We start from the raw sequence: 26386 nt of genomic DNA, 5'->3' as shown, positions 1-26386 counted from the left end.
CCCAGGCACTGAGACTGCCACACGGAATACAAAATAATACATAAGCAAACAAAACCCTGCTCACCTGAGCAATAACTTAACTAAGGTTTTTCCCTGACTGGGATTGGAGCGGCTTATCCACTTCCAATAACAAAATAAGGAACTTTGCAGTTTTAGAAAAAAGGAACAGAATGATTTAACCTGTTTGGGGAGAGGCGTTTCCCCTCTCTGCTTCCAGCAGCCTTTCTGCCTCCAAGCTCTAGGGGAGAGAGAAGAGGAACCAGCACTTGCCAAACTGTGGAATGGAGTGCATGCATTCTGAGGCTGCACTTTTCAGCCTAAACAGGATAGAAACCATTCAGTATCCTGGGAGCCTTATATATGGAATTTATTACCATCCCCTGGTTTCTGTCACATATCCTCCCCCCCAGCTCAGACCTCGAGGGATGAGCGACCATGGATAATAGGGAGTGCATCCTTGACAACCCGTCAGCATTGCCATGTTTGTGCCCTGACCTGTGTTCCACAGAAAATTTAAAGGGTTGTAGGCTTAGGAACCACCTGGTTACTCTAGCATTCTTCTCTCTGTTTTGACACATCCAGGTGAGGGGTGCATGATCTGTGACCAACCGGAATTTTCTCCCCAACAGATAGTATTTGAGCGTCTCAACAGCCCACTTTATTGCGAGACACTCTTTCTCGACTATGGAGTAATTTTTCTCCTGGGAATTTAGTTTCCTACTTAAATAAAGGATGGGGTGCTCCTCACCTTGAGACTCCTGGGAGAGTACAGCCCCCAGCCCTACCTCAGATGCGTCGGTTTGGACTAAAAACTCTTTAGAGAAGTCAGGTGTGACCAACACTGGTTGGGCACAGAGTGCTTCTTTCAGGCTTCTAAAGGCCTGTTCGGTTTCGGGGGACCACTTTACCATTAGTGGCCCTCTTGCTTTTGTGAGGTCGTTTAGTGGGGTTGCCTTAGTTGCAAAATTGGGAATAAACCTTCTATAGTAGCCAATTAATCCCAAAAAGGTCCTTACTTGTTTTTTTGTAACTGGTCTTGGCCAATTTTGTATCGCCTCTACTTTGAGTGTTTGGGGTTTGAGTAAACCTCTGCCAATAGAATACCCCAGATTCTTGGCCTCCTCCAGACCAATAGTGCATTTAGCGGGGTTAGCAGTTAGTCTAGCAGACCGAACTGCGTCAAGCACAGTTTGGACCTTTGGAAGGTGGGATTGCCAATCTTCACTATGGATTACCACATCATCCAGGTAGGAGGCAGCGTACCGAGCATGTGGTTTTAAAATTTTATCCATTATTCTTTGGAATGTGGCGGGAGCTCCATGTAAGCCAAAAGGCAGCACCCTATACTGAAAGAGGCCGTCTGGGGTTGAGAAGGCTGTCTTTTCTTTTGCCCTTTCTGTGAGGGGAACCTGCCAGTACCCTTTTGTTAGGTCTAGGGTCGTGAGATATCGGGCTTTGCCCAGTCTCTCTAACAGTTCATCAACCCTGGGCATAGGATAAGTATCAAATTTTGACACAGCGTTTAGTTTACGGTAGTCATTGCAAAACCTTGTTGTACCGTCTGGCTTTGAGACTAAAACTATAGGGCTGTTCCATCCACTTTGGGATTCCTCAATTACGCCTAGTTTTAGCATTTTTTTAACCTCTAAACTTATAGCCTCTCTTTTGGCCTCTGGGATTCGGTACAGTTTAAGGTTAACTCGGACCCCCGGTTCAGAGACTAGGTCATGTTCAATTACGCTAGTTCTACCTGGCTGTGTAGAGAAGACTTCTTTGTTCCTTCTCACTAAATTCTGGACCTCTCGTTTCTGATGAACAGATAGGGTTTCAGCTATGCTAACCTCTGGGTCAGTTTCTCGATTCTCTGACGGACCTGGGGGTACTAGGGTTAACAAGACCTCTCTATCTTTCCAGGGCTTAAGTAGGTTTACATGGTAAATTTGCTCAGGTTTCCTCCTACCTGGCTGTCTCACCCTGTAATTTACTTCTCCCACTCTTTCCAAGACCTCATATGGCCCATGCCACTTAGCAAGGAATTTACTCTCTACGGTGGGAACCAGAACTAGCACTCTATTGCCTGGAAAAAAAAATTCTGCCCCTAGCACCCTTATTATACGTATTCCTCTGTGCCTCTTGAGCTTTTTCCATGTGTTCCCTCACTATAGGTAGAACTGCAGCTATGCGGTCCTGCATCTGGGCAACATGCTCTATTACACTTCTGTATGGGGTAACTTCGTGTTCCCAAGTTTCTTTGGCTATATCCAGTGAGCCCCTTGGGTGTCGGCCATACAATAGTTCAAATGGGGAGAAGCCTGTGGATGATTGGGGAACCACCCTAATGGCAAATAACAGGTAGGGTAACAAACAATCCCAGTTTTTCCCATCCTTATCGACCGCCCGGCGTAACATGCTTTTTAAGGTTTTATTGAATCGTTCCACTAAACCATCTGTTTGTGGATGATAGACTGAGGTTCTGAGATGCTTGATTTTTTGGAGTTTACATAACTCTTTTGTTACTTGGGACATAAATGGTGTTCTCTGGTCAGTTAAGATCTCTTTAGGAATTCTGACCCGGGTAAACAGGACTATTAACTCTTTTGCTATGTTTTTAGCAGAGGTGCTACATAGGGGAATTGCCTCCGGATATCGGGTGGCATAATCTAATATTACCAATATATGCTGATGTCCCCTAGCAGACTTTATTAGGGGTCCTACTAGATCCATAGCAATCCGGTCAAATGGTACATCTATTATGGGAAGGGGTACCAATGGGCTACGATACGCTTTGAACGGGGCGGTGATCTGACATTCTGGGCATGAGGAGCAATAATTTGTAATTTCTGCCAGAGCCCCAGGCCAATAGAAGCTTCGGAGAACCTTTTCTTTTGTCTTTTCCACCCCTAGGTGTCCCCCCAATGGGTGACTATGTGCGAGGTGTAATACTACATTACGGAATGTCCGTGGTACCAACAATTGTTTAGTTATAATGGATTTCCTTTTATCAACCCGATATATTAGGTCATTCTCTACCTCGAAGTAGGGGTAGGCAAATGACCTATCTGGTTGGCTCGGAGTACTATTCTGGTCCCGTATATTCCCCCTTGCTTCCGCTAATGTGGGGTCTTCCCACTGGGCCTTCTTAAAACTCCCAGGACTGACCTCTAGGTCAGCGAAGGTCTTATCCTGTTCTGGGGGGGTAAGCGCCTGTTCAAAATCTTGATTTGGGGTATTCCCTACCAAGGTGGCCATGGGAAAGGGGATTTTACAGCACTCTTCCTCTTTCCCCTTTTTATTTGGGCCGTCGTCAACCTCCATTTCTGAAAAAGGGAAAGGATTTGTTTCTTCTGTTACTTCTTTATGGTCCGCTATTGAACTCTGGGAGGAGGACCACATTTTTAGAAAATGGGGAAAGTCGGTCCCTATTAACACATCATGTGCCAGTTTGGGTACTATACCCACTTTGAAATCTAAAGAACCAAACTCTGTTTCAATAAGAACATCAACAGTGAAATATTCGTGATTATCCCCATGTATACAACAAATTGCCACTCTATGTGAACTATTTACCTGTTTTTCCCAATAGGCAACAGGTATTCGGACACTAGTGTAACCATGCTCCCAGAGTCAAGTAGTGCCCGAACCCTCTTACCATTAACCTTTACAAATGCCCAGAGATGGTTATTCAAGGGGTCCTCTGGGCTAGGGCCCATACATTGAGACCACAACGAATAAGGTTCAACGCTGTTGCATTGCATTGGTTCAGTATTTAATGGGCAAACTTTCGCGATGTGGCCCCTCTCATAACAATTTACACATTTAGGTACATAGTCTGTGTCCCACTTAGAGCCCTTTTTTGGCTCTCCATGTTGGCTGTTGCCCTTAGTATGCGAGCCACTGTTGCTGGTGCTGTGTGTAGGCGGTCGTCGCTCTTCAGCCCCCCTTAACCCTGGTACCCTTTACCGTCTCTGGAAGAGTCCTGGAACCTGGGGTCCATGCCTGTGGGTTGCAGGTGCTCTTCTGCTGCATTATACCTTTCTACGAGGGCCACCAGCTCGTCTGCATTGTGGGGGTCACTCTGACTGACCCAACGGCGTAGGGCAGAGGGAAGTTTCCTCAAGAACTGGTCCATGACCAACCATTCCACGATGTGGCTTGCTGAGTTGATCTCGGGTTGTAGCCACTTCCGAGCGAGGTGGATGAGGTCATATATCTGGGATCAGGTGGCTTTATCCAACGTGAAGGACCATGCGTGGAACCTTTGGGCGCGAACAGCCGTGGTTACGCCGAGGCGGGCGAGGATCTCGAACATCAATTTTGTATAGACGTTAGCTTCGGCTGGCTCTAGATCAAAGTAAGCCTTCTGGGGTTCGCCGCTTAAGAAGGGTGGGATTAGACTGGCCCACTCAGCTTCTGGCCATCCCTCTCTCTGTGACGTGCGTTCAAAAGTGAGAAGATAGGTTTCAACATTATCCGAGGGCCCCATCTTCTGAAGGTAGTGGCTTGCCCTGGTCATTTTCGGGACTGGGCCTGCCTCTGCCAGTGGAGTCTTAATGATAGCCTCTCTCAGGACCTCGAGTTCCTGCTGTAAGCCCTGGGCGCACCGTTGTTGCTCCTCTCTCAGCAAGCGGTTTGTCTGTTGCTGGTTTGCATCGCCTGTTGCTGGTTTGCATTAATCTCTTGCTGGGCTATTAGCAGCTGTTGCTGGGTTGCATTTGCCTCTAGCAGGGCTGCATTCGTATCGTTCTGGGCAGCGACATTGCGTACCAACGCACTCACGACGTCTTCCATCTTGTTTGGGGAAAAAAAACTTTTTTTTTTTTTTTTTTAAAGTTCTTTTACCCGCAGACCTTTTAGTGTTCTGCCCGCATTCTCCACCATATGTGACAAATGGCTTACTCCTGGGGCTCCGCCGTCTGTCCGGGACTGTTAGAACACAGTCTTTTAGGGTAGGTTAAATGATGAGGCGTAATGTGCTGTTCCTTTAAACAGGCTACTGCCTGGTTTATTCAGTCCCAGGCACTGAGACTGCCACACGGAATAAGCAAACGAAACCCTGCTCACCTGAGCAATAACTTAACTAAGGTTTTTCCCTGACTGGGATTGGAGCGGCTTATCCACTTCCAACAACAAAATAAGGAACTTTGCAGTTTTAGAAAAAAGGAACAGAATGATTTAACCTGTTTGGGGAGAGGCGTTCCCCCTCTCTGCTTCCAGCAGCCTTTCTGCCTCCAGGCTCTTGGGGAGAGGGAAGAGGAACCAGGAAATCAGCCTTAAATACCTGATTTCTAACTAGCAGGACAGGTGACAGAAATCAGGCAGCAGACAAACTCTGGTCTGGATCTCTCATCCCTCAGTTCCAGCACTTGACAAACTGTGGGATGGAGTGCATGTATTCTGAGGCTGCACTTTTCAGCCTAAACAGGATAGAAACTATTCAGTATCCTGGGAGCCCTATATATGGAATTTATTACCATCCCCTGGTTTCTGTCACACAGGGAATAAAGTGTTTTACAGACAATGTATTGATACATAGTGTAAGTGTTTTTACATTCCCTCCCCAGACATTAAATACATTTGGCTGTATTAAATATTACTGGTCAGGTTGCACGGGTTTAGGGGTAAGCAGCTAGGCTTATTACCTTTATTTGGTGAGGCCAGCTACCCCTACCGTCACATCTCCCCCCTCAAGATTAGTGCTCTGGGGCAACCACCCCATCAGGTGGCTCCCCTAGCCTGAAAATCCTTGAGGTCCATATGTCACTGGGGTTGTCCGGCCAGGGGAGACCAGGGGGGGCTTTTTACCTTTATTTGGTGAGGCCTGCTAGCCCGACCGTCACAAGCATGACTGGTTTTTATTCCTCCAAGACCTCAGCTGAAAGTCGTTAGAAGTGGGAGGCAGCTATTCCTAGCGACGGGTGAAAATGTTCTCTGTCTTGGCAACGGCCATCGCAGCTGGTAATCTGCGACGGGTGAGCCTTGCCTGTCATTTTTAACAGTGATCTGTCTTCATTATGTCTCCCGCTGCTTTCTATCTGCAAAATGTCACTACGAAGCCTGTTTAGCAGGATCGCAGGATAACGCGTCTTGTCACTCAGGCAAACAGGGGGAATCCTTTACCTTCTCGATCAAGATCAAGAAAAAGTCGAATTTCCTAAATGACGCACTTTGTAAGCCTAGAAATTGGAAACAAATCCTTTTATTTGCAGTGCCACATAGGGAGAAGGTGTATGTATATATGTATGTATATTTTTGTTTTGTGTGTATGTGTATATATATATGTGTGTGTGTGTATATATATATATGTATATATGTGTATATATATATATATATAAATATATATATATATATATATATATATATAGCATGTAACCCCTCTTTATTTATACTATACCTCAGAATATGAGGTGGGGTCCTAAGTCCATATAATTATGTGTGCTACCACACGTGCACGTGGCCAATAAAAGGGGACACCACACCAGGATATACATAATTTATGAATAGAATCAATAGGTATAACACACAGGTAATAAGTAACCACGTGATTCTTAGTATTAGGACCACCACATACTAAATACTACACAGATAACATCCCAGTTCACCCAAGGTGCTGCACATGTATGTGTGCTATAGTCACTGTAATAGGTCTCCCAGTGGGTGGGTGGGTGTTAGTGGGTATGGCAGTTGGTTGGGTGGGAGGCAGTGAGTGGGTGAGTGGGAGACAGTGAGTGGGTGGGTGGGAGGCAGTAAGTGGGTGGGAGGCAGTGTGTTGTGTGGGAGGGAGGCAGTGAGTGGGAGGGAGGCAGTGAGTGGGAGGGAGGCAGTGAGTGGGGGGAGGCAGTGAGTGGGTGGGAGGCAGTGAGTGGGTGGGAGGCAGTGAGTGGGTAGGAGGCAGTGAGTGGGTGGGAGGCAGTGACTCGGGTAGATTTGGGAGGCTACAATGGGAGATCTAAAGGAGGGGGGGACAGGCGTGGGTATGGGGGGGGAGGCAGGTTTATATAGGGGAGAGCTGGAAGGGTGGAGGAGTTTGGAGGGGGGGTACTTGTGTGTGTACACTTTTCCCACTGTAGTTCTGCCGGGAAGAGATACTGCTGGCCAGTCCAAAGTTGGTGCGCATCGTCCAAGAGCTCCATGTGGGGGAGCTCCCCGAAGGATCTCCCCCCCCCCTCCGTTTGGGACTCTGCTAGGGACTGCAGCTCTGGGGCCGGCGTGAGGATCAGTGGCTCGTCCGGTCTATTCCGGGGAGGCCGGGGAAGCTGGGGGCAGACTGGCTCGATGCAACCCGTTGCCTGGGCTCCGGTGAGTGGGTAACTGTGGGATGGGGGGGGGATCCGGGAGACGGGGACAGGCAAAAAGTGGAGGAGTGGACTGGGGAGCTGGCGGGCAGGAACAGCGGAGGTGGGTCCAAGGAAGCAGGGTGGCACTGGGGTCAGGAGGCGGGGGGATTGAGAGTGTCGGTCTGTCTGGCGGGCTGTGGCAGGAGGCGCATTGGGAGCGGGGGGGGGGGGCGGGTTGGAGTGAGAATGCCGGTGTGTGCGGCCTGTGGCAGGAGGCGCGTTGGTGCTGAGAATGCCGGTGTGTGCGGCCTGTGGCAGGAGGCACGTTGGCGCTTCCCCTCCGTCCCACGTTGGGAGCGGGAGGAGCAGGGGATGGGGGGAGCGGGGGACCAAGACTGGCGGTCTGTGTTGCGGGCTGTGGCAAAAGGCGCTTTGGCGCTTCCCCTCCATCCCACGTTGGGAGCGGGGGGGTGAGCGAGAGTGCCGGTCTGTCTGGTGGGCCAAGTGTGCCAGTGGGGTAGGTGTGGTCAGCAAAGCACGCAGGCCAATGAGAGCCATGCGGGGGCGGGCAGACGGACCAATCAGATTGCCCCGAGGCGGAGTGACGGACCGACGGACCAATCTGATTGCCCAGAAGCACAGCAAACATACAACGTTTTCAGTTATTTAGATATAGATAGATATGCTAACGGTGGAGGTTTTTTGTCGTCTTTTTCATCCACCATAACTTATATATATACACACACAGTACACATATAAACAAGAGACAGGGGTGCCCAATGCTACATCCCATTGACAAAACATATATGGTAAAAAGTATTAAGTAAAATACTTCAATAATAATAATAAATACTTGGTTATTTAGTTAACCCTTTGGCCAAAGCGTCATAAGCCTGCATACCAACACCAAGGTATAACCAAATTAATGCAGGTCCTACACTACACTGTGAACACTTCCTTTTACCTCTGTAAGAGGGGAAGAACCATCATAGGTCCTGTTCCTGCAGCCAATGAAAAGACCATCCAAGTTAAAAAGGTGAACGAGGAGTGAGCTCTGGGGGGAGGTGCCAACAGCCTCCAAACAACTGCTTTTCATTTGCCGTTTTTTGTGTCTTCTATCAAATACTAGCTGAGAGACCCAGTGTTGCCCGGGATGTAATTTTGGGGGGGCGGACGACAGGGTTGGGCTTCCCCCGGGTGACTGGGTGACTGACTGAATGGGTGGGTGACTGACTGAATGGGTGGGTGACTGAATGGGTGGGTGACTGGGTGACTGACTGAGTGGGTGACTGGGTGGGTGACTGAGTGGGTGGGTGACTGAGTGGGTGGGTGACTGAGTGGGTGGGTGACTGAGTGAGTGTGTGGGAGACTGAGTGAGTGGGTGGGTGACTGAGTGAGTGGGTGGGTGACTGAGTGAGTGGGTGACTGAGTGACTGGGTGAAAGTGACTGGGTGACTGGGTGGGTGGGTGTGTGGGTGACTGGGTGGGTGGGTGTGTGGGTGACTGGGTGGGTGACTGGGTGGGTGGGTGTGTGGGTGACTGAGTTGGTGGGTGACTAAGTGAGTGGGTGGGTGACTAAGTGAGTGGGTAGGTGACTAAGTGAGTGGGTGGGTGGGTGACTGAGTGAGTGGGGGGGTGACTGAGTGGGTGACTGGGTGGGTGAGTGGGTGACTGGGTGAAAGTGGGTGACTGGGTGAAAGTGGGTGACTGGGTGAAAGTGGGTGACTGGGTGAAAGTGACTGGGTGAATGTGTGGGTGACTGGGTGGGTGTATGGGTGACTGGGTGACAGTGCGTGGGTGGGAGACGGTGGGTGACTTACCTTGACCCCGTGGCATCTGGCTGGGGCAGGAGGTGAGTTCGGGAAGCTGGCGGGGGGCAAGAGTGGCAGGAGGCCCGCGCCGCGCTTCCCCTCCGTCCATGAGCCGGCGCACGTGAGGGGGAGTGCAGGAGGGCCGGGCCGCGCCGCGCTTCCCCTCCGTCCAGGAGCCGGCGCACGTGAGGGGGAGTGCAGGAGGCCCGGGCCGCGCTTCCCCTCCGTTCCTCGTTGTGAGCGAGGGGGGAGGAGCCTGGAGTTTGCTGCTGAGCAGGAGGGCCGCGCTTCCCCTCTCCGGGAGCCGGCGCACGTGAGGGGGAGTGCAGGAGGCCCGGGCCGCGCCGCGCTTTTCCTCGTTGTGAGCGAGGGGGGAGGAGCCTGGAGTTTGCTGCTGAGCAGGAGGGCCGCGCTTCCCCTCTCCGGGAGCGGCGCACGGTGAGGGTGATGGTGCGGCTGGGGATGTTGCGGAGCGTGGGGATTTGGGTGAGGTGGGGAGGAGGGAGAGAGTGAGGGGCACCAGGAGAGGAGGGGCACTGGGAGAGGAGGGGGGGGTGTGTGGAAGGTGAGCTGCGGTCCAACTGACGGGGGAGAGTGAGGCCAAGCAACAGAGTGTGTGTGTGTGTGTGTGTGTGTGTGTGTGTGTGTGTGTGTGTGTCGTCACTCCGCCTCAGGCCAATGAGAGGTGTGGGGGCGGGCGGCCCAAGGGACCAATGAGATTTCACAGGAAGATGCAGACAGGCATACAGTGCTTTCACAAATATATAATAAGATAGAAAATGTATGATTTACTTATCTGCGTGCACATACATATATATATACTGTGTATGTGTATATATATTATATATATATTATATAACTTTTGACTGGAATTTGACTTACATCTTGATTCTCTTTATTAATAGCAAGCCTTACTTTAAAGTAAAATAATGTGGGGACAGGGGGGCTGAGTTCTTTCTTACTTTAGAGCAGTGATTCCCAACCAGGGATCCTCCTACGGACCACAGACCCCCTCCCCCCCCCCCCTAGCCCCTGGGGGTGTTTTTTTTTAAATGTATTTTGTAGGGTGGATTGAGTGAAAGTGGGGTAATTGATGGAAGGTGGGGGCGAGTGAGAGAAGAGAGGGGTGCGTGAGGGAGTGAGTGAGGAAAAGAGGGAGTAAGAGTGAGACACAAGGGATAAATACATGCGAGGCGGGAGGGGGGAGAGTTAGTGAGATGGATGGGAGAGAAATACATGGGTAGATTGTGGGAAATAGAGGTGGCTCGTGAGGTGTGAAATTTTGTGACTGACACCTGTCGAACCTAATATGTGTCAGCCAGATAGGGGTTCCCCGAGATTTTTCAAAATACTTCAAGGGTTCCTCCAAACAAAAAAGGTTGGGAATCACTGCTTTAGAGGTTCTGTAAGTTTGCCCCCCCCCCCCCCCCCCCCTCACACCCCCTCCCCTGTTCCCCAATAAGGTGTTAAAAATGTTTTGGTCATTTTAGGGTTAATTGCTACTTAAATAAAACCGATAAGCATGCCAGATAAAACAATTGTATTGCCATGTGAAAAGTAAGAAACAATACGTAGATAATTGATTACACCTTTAAAAAGATGGTGCACTTTTACAGTTATAGTCACATAGCAACATAATGGTTGAATCTGAATAAAGAGAATTCCACCGTTTATTTAGTGCTATCCTGGGTGAGATAGGCATCTTTATACTTGTATGTGTAGCACTGTTCCCCCCTCTGGGAGATATACATACTACTACATGGGTGTGGTGCTTTACCTGTTGGTTCAGGACACTGGGAGCGATCTGCATTACTTTGAGACCAGGACAGGCTTTTGATCTTGTTCTTTAGTTCTCATCTATGGTGCTGTACGCCTCCAGCAGTAATGGTTTCATGGGTGTCCAGAGGTCAATTCCCACCACTGCATACTTATTCCACTCTACCCAGGAACTGACACTCAGGCAGGTGAAAGATGAACAGGGGTCTTTATTGTATCGCATCCACTGCATTTCTTACATAGTGAATGCATATCCTGAGGACGTCCGATCCCTCTAGATGGTGCATACCCCGGTAGTAGGGGGCACTGAGTCTGATGTTTCCTAGGCCTACACCTAGGGTGGGCCAGCTCATCCTCGCAATGGGAGAGTCTGACAGCACATGCTCTCTCCTCTCCAGAGCACGACTGAATACGTTTTGGCTCTACCTCTTCCTCAGGAAGCAGGGACGGACCCATGGACTATCCCAGATAGGCTACACACAGGCCATGAGTCATCACCGCACTCCTGTCCATCAAAGGAGGGGCACAAGGGGGGTCAAGAGCCCACAGATTAACCTGTTAATGCCCTGAATTTATTAGGGATTTACATAACAGATATACTATGGGAAAGACAGGTACTATATGACATACCCTGTTACATATGTATAGCATTTATAATACTCAGACCAACGGTGGATTTATCAGTTTTTCAGGGGCTGAGGAGGTGAGGGCCTCTGATTTTTGTGTCTCTGTGCTGGGTGCGATGTGGATCTGAAGGAATAATCCCAGTGAAAGTTTTGGCCCTGGCACACAAGGCTGCAGTAATCCCTCTGCAGTGTTAGTGCGGAAGTAATGGCTAAACTTGGAGCAGTGACAAGCAGAGATAATATTAACATTTATTTCTTATATAGCGCAGAGCTGCTTGTTGACTTTTACATATACAATGGCCCATGGTATCCATTTTGGGGCACAAACCTGCACTATATGTATCAAAGGAAAGAATCTCATTGAAATCAATCAGATATTCTCTTTTTGATACACCTGGAGAAATGTGTTTGCCCCAAAATTGTTCCACGTTTGCCTTGAGTTCTCAAAGAGCTTACACTCTAATTGTATTGCCTTATGCACAGGGGGATAAAGTAACCCCTCCAATCTGTTTTTCCTGTGGGCTCTTTATTCCCCAGATCAACACTGCTCTTAACTTTTATCCAAGCAGAACCCCCGGCTCTGCAGAGAGACCTGAAGAGACCGTGGCCTGGGATGTCCCGACAAAGATTAGTTATTGGTAAAGATTAATCCAACCGTTGAATGTGACTCATAAGTGGTACAGTGAGCAGGGTGTAATTACAGGATAATTACGGTGTTTCCATGAATAGAACTGGTACTACAGATGATTTTGCATAACAGATGCATGTTTGACATGAAAATGGACCTTCTGCATGGGATCCTGGCAGACACTCCTCTTTCCACTCTTTTCCGTCTTTTGTTGCAAGACATAAATTATAGTTCATCTAGGCATGGTACTAAATAGAGTTTTCCTTTGTTCATCATTATACGGATGTAGCCCCCTGTAAACAGCACGGGCTATATATATCTTTCTCCTACTGTGGTAAGTCCTGTTAAGGGCAGGCACCAGTAGTAATCATGGGTTTTCCCCCTTCACGCCCTGCCCTGAGTTATAGATGCAGGCCCCTGACTCTGCTGCCGGCAAGAGACAGAGGGGAAGTCCTGCTGACATCATGAGGGGTGGGGCTGACTCTATTTAGTAGCCAGTTCCTGTGAGTGTCAGTTAGTCTACTTCTAGGAAGTCTGTCCTGGGAGTTGGAGGAGAGAAGTAGGTTGAGCTCTCTCCTGGGAGCAGGAGAGATTCAAAGAGAACTCTGGCCTACAGTATGATAGTTGGCGAATGAGCAGAGCTCCGGTGGGACCAATGCCCTTCACCCTGATGAGGGGGTGATGGGGAGGATCTACCCCCGCCCAGAGGGGACCCTCTGAGGTGGGCACTGGGGTATTGAGGCCCCTCACAGACAATCCTGTCGGAGTACCTCGTGGAGGAAAGGAGAGGAGAAGAGAGGCTGTACACCTTGGGATTTCTGTGTGTGCTGCTACTATTGCTGTTGTTGTTGCGGCTTTATGCTGCAAGGCTGCTGTGTGCGAGCTAGAGACAATAAAGAGAGACATTGCTGATCTTACTAAAGACTGTTGTGTGATTCTGGAGCATCCACCCTGGGACCGGGGTCAATTCTTCTACACGGGTCCTACCCCATATCCCTGGGAAGGTATAGAGGATGGAGGCGCTGCACCACCACTAAAAGAATGAGGCAACTACCCCAGAAGCCTGGTCCTGTGTCCCCAACAACATCGCGGGAAGCTCAGGCCCTCCTGTTACCGGCAGGTACGCACCACTCAAACACATGTAGCCAGCCCTCATACACCCTAGATATAGCAGCTGTGTCTGGGGAGGGGGAATAATGGGTTACATTTGGAGGCGAGCTGCTGAGATCCAGAACAGGACAGGCTTACAGCAAGGCAGAGCAGGAAGAGTGATGTGCACTCTCCGGTCAAGTGCTGAGGAAAGTAGGGCGCAATTGCATACCGGGGGTAGTCAGGGAAGCGTGGACCTCCGTTCCCGCACAGTACACCGTTGGCGCCCTAAGCGGGTGGCGTAAGATGGGTGCATAGCTATAGCTGTCCTAGTCCCTTGAGGCAGATAGTGTGAGACAACTGGGGGGGTTAGCCTGCTAATGTGTCCAGGGACCATGGCCCAGGGCCCGCACTATTAGTGGCCAAAAGTAGGGACGCCTGTACATAGGGAGATGCCCGGTACACTAGCTAGCACCCACATAAAACGCCCCACAGAGCACTTGCCCGAACAGTCACCGAGTTCAGTGCACAAGAAGGAGTTCTGCCTAGCCTGGGGTATGCCACCTCATATTAGTGGGTACCAGATTGAGCATGCAGAGAGAAGCAGAAAGTGTCAGCAAGTACGGTCTGGTTCTAGGAACCAGTTACACCATAGACACTGAGAGTAGTGTACAATTACATGTGGTGGGCGCACCGAAGATGGCGGCCGTCACTACATGTGCTCCGCGGAGCAAAGAAGAACCCAAAATGGCGACAAATGCGCCATCCACGGCCCAGCAGATAGCAGCCGACGTAAAATGGCGTTTCCCGCCAATCTTGGAGCGAGCACGTGAATCGTGCAAAAAGACTGTACGAGAAATGTGGCGGGAAATGTGCAGGGGTTTGGCGCCAAACCCAGATCCCCTGCAAGAGGAGCGGAGCGGCGCGAAAGCCCACCCACCTGTGCTGTGACTGGTCAACAAACCAGGTCGCGTCACACTGAAAGGAGGGCCCCGCCTCTGGATTCCACCAGAGGGAGGGGCACAAGGAGAGCCAATCAGAAGCGTCCTCGCCAGCCAAGGGAGGGACAGGAAGCGAGAGCGAAGAGCTTCACTTCTGTCTGGCATTCGAGGAGCAAGGAGCTGAAACACTGAACTGTTCAACCCCTGAGCTAACCATGTCCGAGATGAGCACCATGATCTATCAGCTACCAGGAGGCTTACTGTTAGTGGAGGTGACGGAGCACGAATACCTCCGGTGTTTGTGCGTACACTGAGGGATACCCAGAGTGGTCCCAAGCACCAAGGCACGATTCCCTCAATGCGGCATGTTTTACCTGTGGCCTAACGTGCCATGGCCTCTGATCGAGACCCCGCGGGGTGCCTCTCCGGGAACATTAACGGAGGTGGCGGAAATGAAAGACAAGGCTGCCCTAGTTCCCCGTTGCCACCAAGCGGGAAGAACCAAGGCCCAGCCCACTACAGAGCCGAGAAAACTGTTGGCGGAGAACAGCGCGACCACAGTGGAGGTACCGGAGCGAGACCGTTTCGTACCCATACCCACTGGTTGTATCGCAGAAGAACCCGGTGACTCCCTTGCGGAGGATCCGATCGTGATATCCTCGGAGGAAGAGGTTGGCGTACCATCGGTGGCGATGCGCCTACCGGCGAACCACCCCAGCGGTAACAAAGAGAAGCAGACGAGTCCGGACACCTTCCGACAGCGAGCGCTGGTGCGGCCTGAGGCCCGCTGAAATCCCACGGCCGTGGTGACTCCCAGTGTGGCGGAGATGACGTCCGAGACGACTCCGGAGGACCCCAAACAGCAGCGGAGCGGTAAGGAGATTCCACCACCCCCTTACTCACGCCAGGCGAAGACGGCAACCACGGAGGACGAGAAGGAGAGGCTTGAGGCCTACTTGTCCATCTGCAAACCGGATGCTCCACCACCGTCCCTTCCGGTCCTCGACGCACTACCGGTGCGTGACCACGGAGCGGATGGAGATTCCGCGGACACCGGCGATGACGTCACTTCCGGGCCAGACGGGAAGAGAGGGCCGGGAGCGCTGTTCTCCTCACGGAGAGTAGCCATGGCCACTGCAATGGCCACCCTGAAGAGCCGAGGCATATCGAGAGAAGCGCGATGTATGGCGGAGAAAGCACTCAAGAAAGCGTCCCTTGGTCGCGGTATTACCCGCTTGCTGGACACTGACGTGAACATTGCCCCTGCCACAACCCCTAGCTCCATCGCCCCGGCCACTGTCCCTGCCCCGTCACGAGTGTTGTCATCGGGACCTAGCGGGCATAAATTGAGCAAGTATCCCAAATACTCCAGAGATTTGCGGGACTGGGAATTGAGCGATGAGGGGTCTGATGGGGAAATACCATATGACAGTGTGATACCTGTGCCTAACCCTGTGCCGTTTCCTCCTACAGCTAGAGGGAGAGCCCGAGGGTCCCACACTCCAGCAGAGGCTGGTTCGGTCAGTATGGTGGTTCACAAGATGAACCCTACCAGGTACATAAATGCCAAAGGGAGGAGAGATTGCTCGCGCTCTACAGAGGCGGGGACGTCCGGTGTCTCGTCACAAGCGGAGTCAGAGGTAGAGCACACTAATCATTCCACAGAGTACGAGCACCGTGACAAATGGTGGGCACCCCTGTTCACTGGGTACCACGAAGGTATGGACCGTACGCGGTTCTTGCTCATTAAGAACAACATAGTAGATCATTGGTGGGCGGCAGGTGCCTTTACTCCCCAGGAGGTAGAGGACGAGATAGATCACAGGTACCGGGAGATAGAACAGAAACTCATTCAGCCCAAAGGCCCCAGTATATTGTACGATGAGATTGCTCTTGTAGAACCAGAGTTTTGGGTACTGCCAAGCAGGGCGGGTCACCGTAAGCTTACTAAGCTGAACCGAGCCGGCAGAGCCATAGTGGCTATGTATAGGCAGTCACATGGATATGAATACCCTTATGTGCCTGAGCCCATCATGAGGGAAATAGAGGAGAGCAGAGACAGTTGGCTCAGAGAAGCCGTACAGGAATACCTTCGGACCAAGTTTGGTAAAGCCGGTTATCATAATGAGGGCCGTATAAGTGAGTTGGTCAGGATCTGGAGTATAGAACGTTGTATGTACATGCACAGTGTAATATATCGACCTGAAGCATGGGTCGGTACAGTCCTTCTTTGTGACCGTTACGGATCACAATGGCAGGAAAATTCGGAAACCAGATCCAAACCATTACTACTAGGGTTCTCCACGTTGGGAGTAACCGTGTGTTATATTACTACCTCATGTGAGCATATGTTATGTCATCCAACTGCATGATATGTGTGTTTGTTTCCCAGGTTGTTCACCGCAGGATGATACTGCTAAAGCTAGGTCCAAGTGGGGACCATTGGATTCCACCAGAGGGAGAGTGTAGCCCCCTGTAAACAGCACGGGCTATATATATCTTTCTCCTACTGTGGTAAGTCCTGTTAAGGGCAGGCGCCAGTAGTAATCATGGGTTTTCCCCCTTCATGCCCTGCCCTGAGTGATAGATGCAGGCCCCTGACTCTGCTGCCGGCAAGTGACAGAGGGGAGGTCCTGCTGACATCATGAGGGGTGGGGCTGACTCTATTTAGTAGCTAGCTCCTGTGAGTGTCAGTTAGTCTACTTCTAGGAAGTCTGTCCTGGGAGTTGGAGGAGAGAAGTTGGTCGAGCTCTCTCCTGGGAGCAGGAGAGATACAAAGAGAACTCTGGCCTATGATAGTTGGCGAGTGAGCAGAGCTCCGGTGGGACCAATGCCCCTCACCCTGATGAGGGGGTTATGGGGAGGATCTACCCCGCCCAGAGGGGACCCTCTGAGGTGGGCACTGGGGCATTGAAGACCCTCACAGACCATCCTGTCGGAGTACCTCGTGGAGGAAAGGAGAGGAGAGAGGCTGTACACCTTGGGATTTCTGTGTGTGCTGCTACTATTGCTGTTGTTGTTGCGGCTGTGTGCTGCAAGGCTGCTGTGTGTGAGCTAGAGACAATAAAGAGAGACATTGCTGATCTTACTAAAGACTGTTGTGTGATTCTGGAACATCCATCCTGGGACCGGGGTCAATTCTTCTATACGGGTCCTACCCCATATCCCTGGGAAAGTATAGAGGATGGAGGCGCTGCACCACCACTAAAAGAATGAGGCAACTACCCCAGAAGCCTGGTCCTGTTATCCCCAACAACATCGCGGGAAGCTCAGGCCCTCCTGTTACCGGCAGGCACGCACCACTCAAAAACAGCAAAAGGACATCTACTGTAGTACATACCTTTTTGGAGGTGATGCACACCTCAGGCTGTATGAAATAAACATCATAAACTGATTTGTTCTGGGCGCAAAATTGGCTCGGGGAAATCTAATTTGAAATTGCGCTTGTATGCGCCTCCAGTGCGCACTAACCTGAAATGTCTCCATCTGTACCATCAACGGTTTCTTTTCCGGCGCTCAGAAATGGACTGTGCTTGGCATACAGATGTACATGGTATGTACAAGGAACGTTTCTGAGTACCAAAAGTAGTGTGCCAAAATCAAGTTCAGCTTGGCAAAAACCCTACTCAGTCTGTTAACAGTGTTAGAGCAGATTGAAGTTGCGATGTACGAACCCCAAAATGTATTTGACGCAACACAGATGTTTCATTATATAGTTTAACATGTATGTGTAGCTTTATTTATAAGCACTATCCATGTACAGCAGTAACACATGTGACAAGTAGATTTTATGAAAATTAGTCCCTGCACCATAGAGCTTACAATCTAAGTGGTGAGTATGGAGAAGTTACAGAGAAAGTAGGAGGGTGTTATTGTAAGTGCGTCTGCAAGGAGTCAAGGTAAATGAATATGAGATCTATAGTATCTTAACAATGTCTTATTTTCACAGTATGGCTAGTATACATATTAGTACGCTAATAATTAATATTGACAGGACAGGGTAAACGTGGGTGGTGACTTCAAGAAGGTTAAACCTTCTTGAAGTCACCACCCACGTTTACCCTGTCCTGTTTATTTGGCTGTGCTCCGCGATTTCTCCTGCTGCTGCTGGAGGACTTCATACAGTTTTGTTTGCTGGACTGCACGCCGCTGAGTCGCCGCCCACGGAGGGGAGAGCTGCCGGTCACGTGACCACCCCACAGCATGGTGCCTGCACGCCGGAGCTAACGGCTCCACTGCCAGGACTGGAAGCTCAGCTGGCGTGGAACTTCACGGCCCGCTCTTACTATCCAGTGAGGACACCGCCGGTCGCGTGACCGCCCCACCAGACTTCCAGCCGTGGTGGGGTTGGCGGTGCAACGCCACGGCCAGAGACGCTGAGGAAAAGATCCACACATCACTACTCCCCACAACCGTGAGTTAAGCAGCATTTGGTGCCCTATGCTGGGCCAGCTGCTTTCACAAGTCTCCTCATTACTATTACACTATTCTGGCAGCGACTCTTTCATGGACTCTGATGCACCTAAGGGATGATCTTTATTATCCAGTTCTCTAATTAATATTGACAAATACTAGTTATAAATGTCAAAAAATAATAATACACAACCGTCTGGTTTACATTGAAATTGTATAATTCCGGTATTCAACATGACGTGATCTATCAACAAATTCTGCGTTATGTATGAAGTCTTCATACATACGGCACGCATTTTATGAAGGTTTTTATTCCTTTTTAGCACTAAAAGTTTGACTCGCCCGTTTTTAAAATATAATCTTAGTACACGGGACCCCTGTTTCTGTCTCCTCCGATGACTTGCCCATAACACTATACAGCATCCTATTTACTACGGGCTTTCAGAACAAACAACAACAAAAACAGCACCTGATTTATCTATGGGAAACCCCCTTTTGTTTTCAACCAAATTCCTTTACTTTGATAAATCTGGTGCATTTTTTGCCCTGATTTTGCCCCAGTTTTGCAGTTGGGAGACTTTGGTAAAAAAATAACCTCTATTACTCTGGTTGGGATATGGCCGTGAGTAGGTTTACTGGCTATGCACTTTAACCCAGACTGTGCTGAAAAGCTGTGTAATGCAGCAGGCATAAGCTTATATGTTAAAATAGATTTGAAGAAAAAGGAGACACAGTGTGCTCACTTGCATGTCATTTCCCAGAATCCCTTGCGGCAGTGGAAGTACTGTATGCTAAGACAGCGGTGCGCAAACTGGGGGGCGCGAGATTCTCTGCAGGGGGCGTGGGGTTTACAGAGGCCCCGCGCTTCCCGCATTTAAATTAAATGCCGGGGGAAGCTGCGAAGGCCTCTTTAAACTTCATTTACCTTGGCTCGGATGGCTTCTGTAAACACGACGCCATGGCAACGCGGCGTCATGAGCCAGAACCCGGAGCCAAGATGAGGAGGGGGGGGGGGGACGACAGCCGGCAGGGTGTCGCAGGAAAAAAAGATTGCGCTCCCCTGTGCTAAGAGATAATGGGGAAAGGGTTGCCGACCTGTCTGAGAGAGAGTACTGTTTTCATTTGCTTTTAAGGTGGTGCAATTTGCTCCATAGTGTATAGAAAAAATAAGGTTGCAACAGAGGTGTGAAACTTATTCATCTTGCTTCTTGGTGCAGATTTCTCAAGAGCAGAGGTTATAACAGCATCACAGACCTGACCCATGTGACGCCAATGCAAAGAGAGGCAAACTGCTCCACTTACAGGAGCACATTCAGTGCCATCTCATAATTAATACATAAAAATAAAACAACATAAAAATATATATATAGTACTAACACTCCCGTTACTCCTAGATCCACTTTACAAATCACTCACTGCCGCAAGCGGAGTCAAATGGGAGCCCCAACAGTGTGAGGCAGTGACTCAGAGTCAAAATTACAATGTTGCCGTTTGTGGCTCTTGATACATACGAGCCCCGAGTCTTTCAGACTCCTTGAGGGAGTTGGACACACGATCTGCTTCTCACCGCATGCCAGGGACAGACTCTATCAAATCAAACACTCTGAGCATCTGCAGCGTATTCTCCAGACACTTCCTATGACCAGATGCTGCCGCCTTTTAATCCCTTCCAGTGTCGAACGGGGCCAGCGACTCGCTGAAAAGCAAGCGTATCCTCCTACACAGGGCTCTCTCCCACTTCCAAGGAGGCCAAGCTGTTTGATGGCAGAGGCACACAGGGGGAGCTGAGCACACAAACCATAAGAATACCAATATAAAGCAGCTTCAAGCGGGACTCTGGGAGCTGTTCCCTCTGCTCATTTTTGTATTACTGCTGTGAAGCGCTATGTACATTAATGGCACTATATAAAGATATACATACATACATATACATTTTAACCCCCTTTTGTTTTCTACATGAGTGGGAATTAAGAGATCCTCGCATCCATAATGTGCTGTTTTCAGCTCCCGTGGACCTCTGGTTCCCGAGATACATACCTTGAAAGGTTCTGCCAGCACCATGTCCTGCCAACAAAACAAAATGGCGGTTTATATATCATGTGTCCGCTGGGCCAATGGGAAGCAGCAACATCATCCAGCGTGGTTTCCTATTGGCTCGAGTACCATGAGGATTTAAATATGCAGACGTACCGGCCCTCCCTCTCTCGTTAAGTATCGCAGGAACTAGGGGGCCCCAGAAACAGACATTACACTGGTTCATCTTCAGGGATTGGGGGGGGGAGGTTGATGGGGGCAGCATATGGGGTTAATGCTGTAATATTTGTCTTCACAATCCTGTCATACTGCGGAATATGGTGGCACATAAAGGTTATCAGTAATAAAGCAGCTGTCTGCGTTACTCAAATTAACATAAAAATACGAATGCCCCTTATTTTTCCCTAGGTCTTTTTATTGTGGGATTCGTTTATTTCATCTGTGTGCTGTAGCATTCTCCTGCTTTTAGTTTTCTGTAGGTTGTTATTTATTTTTGTAGGGGGAGGCAAAAAATGTGGGTGGAGTAGGCAGAGTGTTTATCTCATGCATACAGCCATCTGTCCTCCCCCAGTTGCCAGCTCACGAGACATATTCTTACCCGGAATGTGACAAGTCTGTAATGTTGTGTTCCAACGCTGAGAGGGGAGGGCCTGTGCACTTACAGGGGCTTCCCTCCATTTGGACTGTCATCTAAATCCAGCCCAGCTGGCCAGGAGTGAAGGCCCCTGCTGCCTGAGACCTTTTGATGCCGTTCCACAAAGACACAATGTGAGTTACTATTCAATGTGCTGTGTTTGCCTCCCCAGGGCTGGAGAAGAGATCAGGTTAACTTAACTGAATGGGACCCAAATCTTATCCAGCTCAAGGAACACGGCTTCACAGCTTATTGAATAAGAACCTAAATATCTTATACATGTCTGACGCACCCAGGCATTTGCTCTATGTATCCGTGAGTTGCCCCTTTCTATCTTCTAATATATATATATTTATAGCTTTTGTTGATGTACGGTTGTTGTTCTATTAAGTGTCTATTAATCACCCAATCCTGCAGACTTTCTTAAGAAAATATATTTATTTTAGAAATACTCTCTCCTCTTCATTTTAGAAAGAAGGTAAACAATATTTATGCTGTAAACAATTAAATCCAAAAATTATTATTTTTACCACTGATGTTTCCCGTGTAAAGTATCATTTTCAGCAGTGCACCCTCTGGGGCAGACTCATCATGTGCCAGTACAAGATCTGGCGTTTACTAACATTGGCCCATATTCACAAGAGGGTGCTAAGCTTTTGCACGTCTTACTCCTATTCATTTGAACGGCAGTTAGTCCATGCTAAAGCCTAGCACCCTTTAATCACTATGGACCATTGACTTAAATGGCAGTTCACGCTGGATCAGGTGTGCTAACCCGTACTGGTGCTTGATGAATTTGCCCCTCTGCATACTAATAACTTTACATTTTATAGGTGCTGTACATAGCACAGGTAGTAAAATGAATGCGCCCTTCTAAATAAGGGGAAGCTACATTACTCATAAAAACTCAAAACAAATTGAAAGTCCTTAGTCATGCAACATCTTTTTTTTTTAAATATATATAAATATTTCATAATAGCAAAGAGTCTGAAATGTCAAAAGCTGAAAAACCAATGTCCCTGAATATATCATGCATATTTATTTTAGTGGGAGCTAGATACAGGGCAGCACATAAATTGATGCCAAATTCATATTATATTTTATTCAGGGCTCAGGTATAAAGCAATAATAGCCTAAGCTGCATTAGGCTCATGCTATTTGCCCCTAGTTTGACATCTATTATAAACTGTGGCAATAGCCCAGCATGTGTGGCATGACTAAGATGCATCCCTGTAATAAAGCTAACGTCAGCAATAGTGAGTTCAGCTTGGTCATCAGTATCCCTTGACTTGGCAGTAATACAGTACCTGGAGGGTGGAGGTGTCTGTCATTGGCAGCAGCTGCTCCTTTGCTTGTGATGTCTATATATAGATGCCACTGTGCTGGGCTCGGGATGCAGAAAGCCTGCTATGTGAGCATCTCAGCTCCTACCTCTGTATCCTAGCAACCCTGGAGATGCTGCAGTGCTGAGGAGGAGGAGGGATGGAGAAGGGGGGGGGGGTGCATTTTAACCAATTTATGCCATAGGGGGCTTCAAATATAGGATCACTGGGGTTTTAGGTGCTGCCCTGGTTCAAATGTAATATATGAATATTAATGCCTCGCGGGAGAAACCAGAAGGGTCATAAGAAGACTAAAACAATAACCATGTTTCTGCCTGAGGGGCCAGCAATGTATTGCATACATAAGCTCGTACATGTATTTGTATGTGTACGAAGTCCTACACACTCACTCTCATACATGCATGCACTCATACATATACATATACAGATTCGGAACAAACTGACTGTGATACACATACTGTATATACACTGATACACATCAGTTGGTCACACACTTCAGTGGGACCACCCTCTCCTACACTGATCAGTTGCACCTATAGACTTCAATGGGATCGTCCTATTAAAAGTTAGTATACCTCTTACACACATCCACTGGCCCCACACACTTCAGCGGGATCACCCTTTTCACACTGAGGATCAATATGCTACACACATGTCCCTATATGATTCAAGGGGGATTGCACTCTTTAAAGTCAGGAAACTCTTCTTGCAAAGCGTTGCTGGCCCCTCTGGCCGAGGAGAAGGGGTTAAGATGGGAACTGCCCCCAGACAGCACATTCAGCAGAGACGATACACCGGTGGTGCCAGTTACTCAGCCATAGATTTATAGTATCATTTTGCTTCGCTGAGGCGTGCAGATTACTGGAATGTTGCTGCTGTTCTCTGGGATAACTGACTGCCTGATCTGTGTTGCACTAATCCTTCCTACAGACAATTAAAATGAGGCTCGCACCCTGTGCAGAGCCAGAGCATGATGCATTTGCTGGTTTATTATTATTGTGCTAAGTGCATGAGCCAGAAAGTGCCATAACAGCACGAGGCGAGAAAACGTGATCGGAGGAAGGAGATTGAGGAGCTTTTATACCTCTCAGCTCACTCTCATTTCTGTGGGACCTCTTAAGGATGGAGAGCTTAAGTGAACTAATGGTAGTGATATGTTTAATTCATTACATGTGGAAGATTTGCATCTTTAATAAACCAAGATAAGTTGAAATATTTTTCAAAATCAACTTTTAATGTGTCTTCGGTGACCAAATGGGTTTTTATGATCTTCGCCTTCTCTGCATACAAGCTCATTTTCAGTCCTTGTCTTTCCTAATTTCCTTTCTTTGTTATCTTTTTTAGACACTAATTATGGAGCCATGGGTCAAATAGCGAAATGTCGCCGATGATAATTACTTAAACTGTTAAACATAAAAAAAAAAAATTGCAGGATACATAGGTAACATTTTTACTTCAATGGTGTTTCTAAGGAAACCAATTACTCTTATACATAGTTAAAGAATGTTTTCTTCCAGCCATATGGACTAGCCATTTAAAAGTCTGGGTCATCCGCTTATATATACCATATCAGTTGATACTCATGTTGGTAGACAGGGATAATCATGTTAATAGACAGGATCATGTTCTTACTCACACAACTTTGACCTGTAGATTTTAGTGGAAGCTGCCCTTTTAATGATCAGGAAAACCCTCCTACACACACAGCTGCCACCATAGTTTTCAATGAGATCACTATCTGGAACACACAAGTAGCCCCATGGACCTTAGTGTGACGACCCTCTTACACACACCAGTTACCCCCATAGACTTCCGGGAGTTAAACTTCTTGCACACAAACCTCAATAGCATCACCCTCTTAGACACACATGTTACCCCGTAGACATACCAGTTACCCACATAGACTTCAATGGGATAATCCTCTCACACACTGGTCACCCCCATACATTCCAATAGACTCACCCTCTTACACACACCAATTACCCCCATAGACTTTAATTGTATCACCCTTCTTCACATACCAGTTACACTTAAGACTTCAATAGGGTTCTCTCTGATACACATAATTTGCCTCTATAGACCTCAATGGGATGAAACCCCTTTCCTCAGGTGGGGAGAAAGTAGCAATTATATTGTTATGAAACAATTAATGGTGGGTAACTGAGTCACAGGGAGATAAAGGGATTTGCCGAAGCTGACAGTGGGTGGCTGGTGTTGTGCTGAGCTTGTTCTTCTGGTGTCATTGTATGTGTGAATTACACACTAACCTGTTCCTCACCCACAGGGATTAATGTGTGAAGGAGGAAGGACGTGAGCCGTGGAGATGAGCTGTGAAACCACCCCTGAGCCCGTGTCCTCCCCTCCCCCGCACGGGCAGCGATACTTTGACCGATGCTCCGAGGATGACCCTGAGTACCTACGCATTCGAAACATGGCGGCCGACCTTAGGCAGGACTTCAATGTGATGGAGCAGAAGAAGCGAGTGACCATGATCCTACAGAGCCCTGTGAGTGGTAATCATGGTGGGGATTCAGGGGCTGCTCTATACAATGTTCAACTCGCCCTCCTTTTCATCATACTCATCCTCTTATACACATCAGTTTCTCTTACAGAGTTCAGTATGATTCCCTCTTACACACATCGGTTGCCCTCATAGACTTCAATACTCATCCTCTAAAAAGTTAGAATAGATTTTCTACCTACAGCCATTGGCCCCACAAACTTCACTGGGTTCATCCTTTTAACAGCCAAGATTACCATCCTACACACAATTCCCTATAGGAATCAATGTGATCACCCTCTTAAAATTCAGCAAACTATACACATCAGACTTTACTTGGCTCATCGTCTTACACTGATCAGCTACCCCACAGGTGTTAATGGGATAACTCTCTTACACATATTTACCCAGCAAACGTCAGTGGGGAAAATCTCATACAAGTTAGGGTCCACCTCTTGCATACATCAGTTGCCCCTGCAGACGTCAACAAGATCGCCCTTCTAACAATCAGGATCACCATCTTGCACACACTAGTTGTCCCCATTGACTTCAATAGGATCAACCCTGTATTTGAGTGTTACCATTGATGTTACCTCTATGTTGCCCAGTCTTTCAGGGAAGAGCTGGAAAGCCTCATCCAGGAGCAGATAAAGAAAGGAAACAACTCATCCAATATCTGGGCTCTAAAGCAAATCGCTGACTTCATGGACAGCACTGCACCATCGGTCTTCCCCGCCTGTCCTGTCAGTAGGTGTCACAGCTTTGTCTAAGGGGAAAGGAATAGCCTGGTGGTAACCCAAGTTTGAATTCCAACGTCAGCTCCTTCTGCCCTGTAGGGCACAGGGAGCCAAAGTTTATTCAACCTCTTAACCATCCTCTTCAACCAATAACCATTACTTCTTATGCCATTAGTCAATACTACTGTGTGAATTTGCAGCAACCCCACAATTAAATTGTGGGTTATGCAATATGTCAGTGTCTCATACAAAGATTCCTAGCAATTTTTTTTTATTATTTTTTTTCAAGAATAATTTTCTTTTCTTTAGGGTTAGATGAACCTACATTTTTTCTTATAATAAGCTGGCTGAGACACACATAGATTTCCAGTAATCCTGTAATATTGGTTAGTGGAACCTACCTTTTACATAATAATAGGGTGTCAGGCACAAGGTATCTGAGAATAGTTTCCAGCAATATAAGCTTTTAGGGTTAGTGGAGTCTACCATATATGCAATTATGGGGTATCTTAGTCTCGGCATACCAGGAAGGGAGCAGGGTAAAGCTGAAATACTGTGAAATGAAGTGTGAGATACCTTT

At 48.4% G+C, this 26386-nt stretch overlaps 1 protein-coding gene and 1 long non-coding RNA gene across 8 annotated transcripts in view; one reads left to right on the top strand and one right to left on the bottom strand.

Annotated features, from left to right (window-relative positions):
- ADD2 (adducin 2) overlaps nucleotides 1–26386 on the top strand; it is a 93594-nt gene that overhangs the window by 27306 nt on the left and 39902 nt on the right. For 3 of the 7 annotated variants that reach the window (XM_075601348.1, XM_075601350.1, XM_075601351.1), the window contains exons 2-3: nucleotides 24854–25075; nucleotides 25678–25816. In XM_075601348.1, the coding sequence (XP_075457463.1) occupies nucleotides 24893–25075; nucleotides 25678–25816 (322 nt within the window). In that variant the 5' untranslated portion in view covers nucleotides 24854–24892. Of the gene's footprint in view, nucleotides 1–21175; nucleotides 21361–21398; nucleotides 21542–23913; nucleotides 24011–24853; nucleotides 25076–25677; nucleotides 25817–26386 lie in introns of those variants that run through there. The other 4 variants (XM_075601347.1, XM_075601353.1, XM_075601349.1 and 1 more) reach the window with 3 other exon arrangements.
- Nucleotides 17912–25831, bottom strand: LOC142495631 (uncharacterized). Its single transcript, XR_012801778.1, has 4 exons — nucleotides 25663–25831; nucleotides 22534–22692; nucleotides 20596–20622; nucleotides 17912–18521 (listed from the first exon to the last, which is right to left on the bottom strand). It is a non-coding gene; the product is annotated as an uncharacterized LOC142495631 (long non-coding RNA).

Source organism: Ascaphus truei, chromosome 5 (assembly GCF_040206685.1).
Source record: "Ascaphus truei isolate aAscTru1 chromosome 5, aAscTru1.hap1, whole genome shotgun sequence".
NCBI lineage: Eukaryota > Metazoa > Chordata > Amphibia > Anura > Ascaphidae > Ascaphus > Ascaphus truei.
The sequence above is the reverse complement of the archived record's forward strand: the minus strand, read 5'-3'. Positions and strand labels throughout refer to the sequence as shown.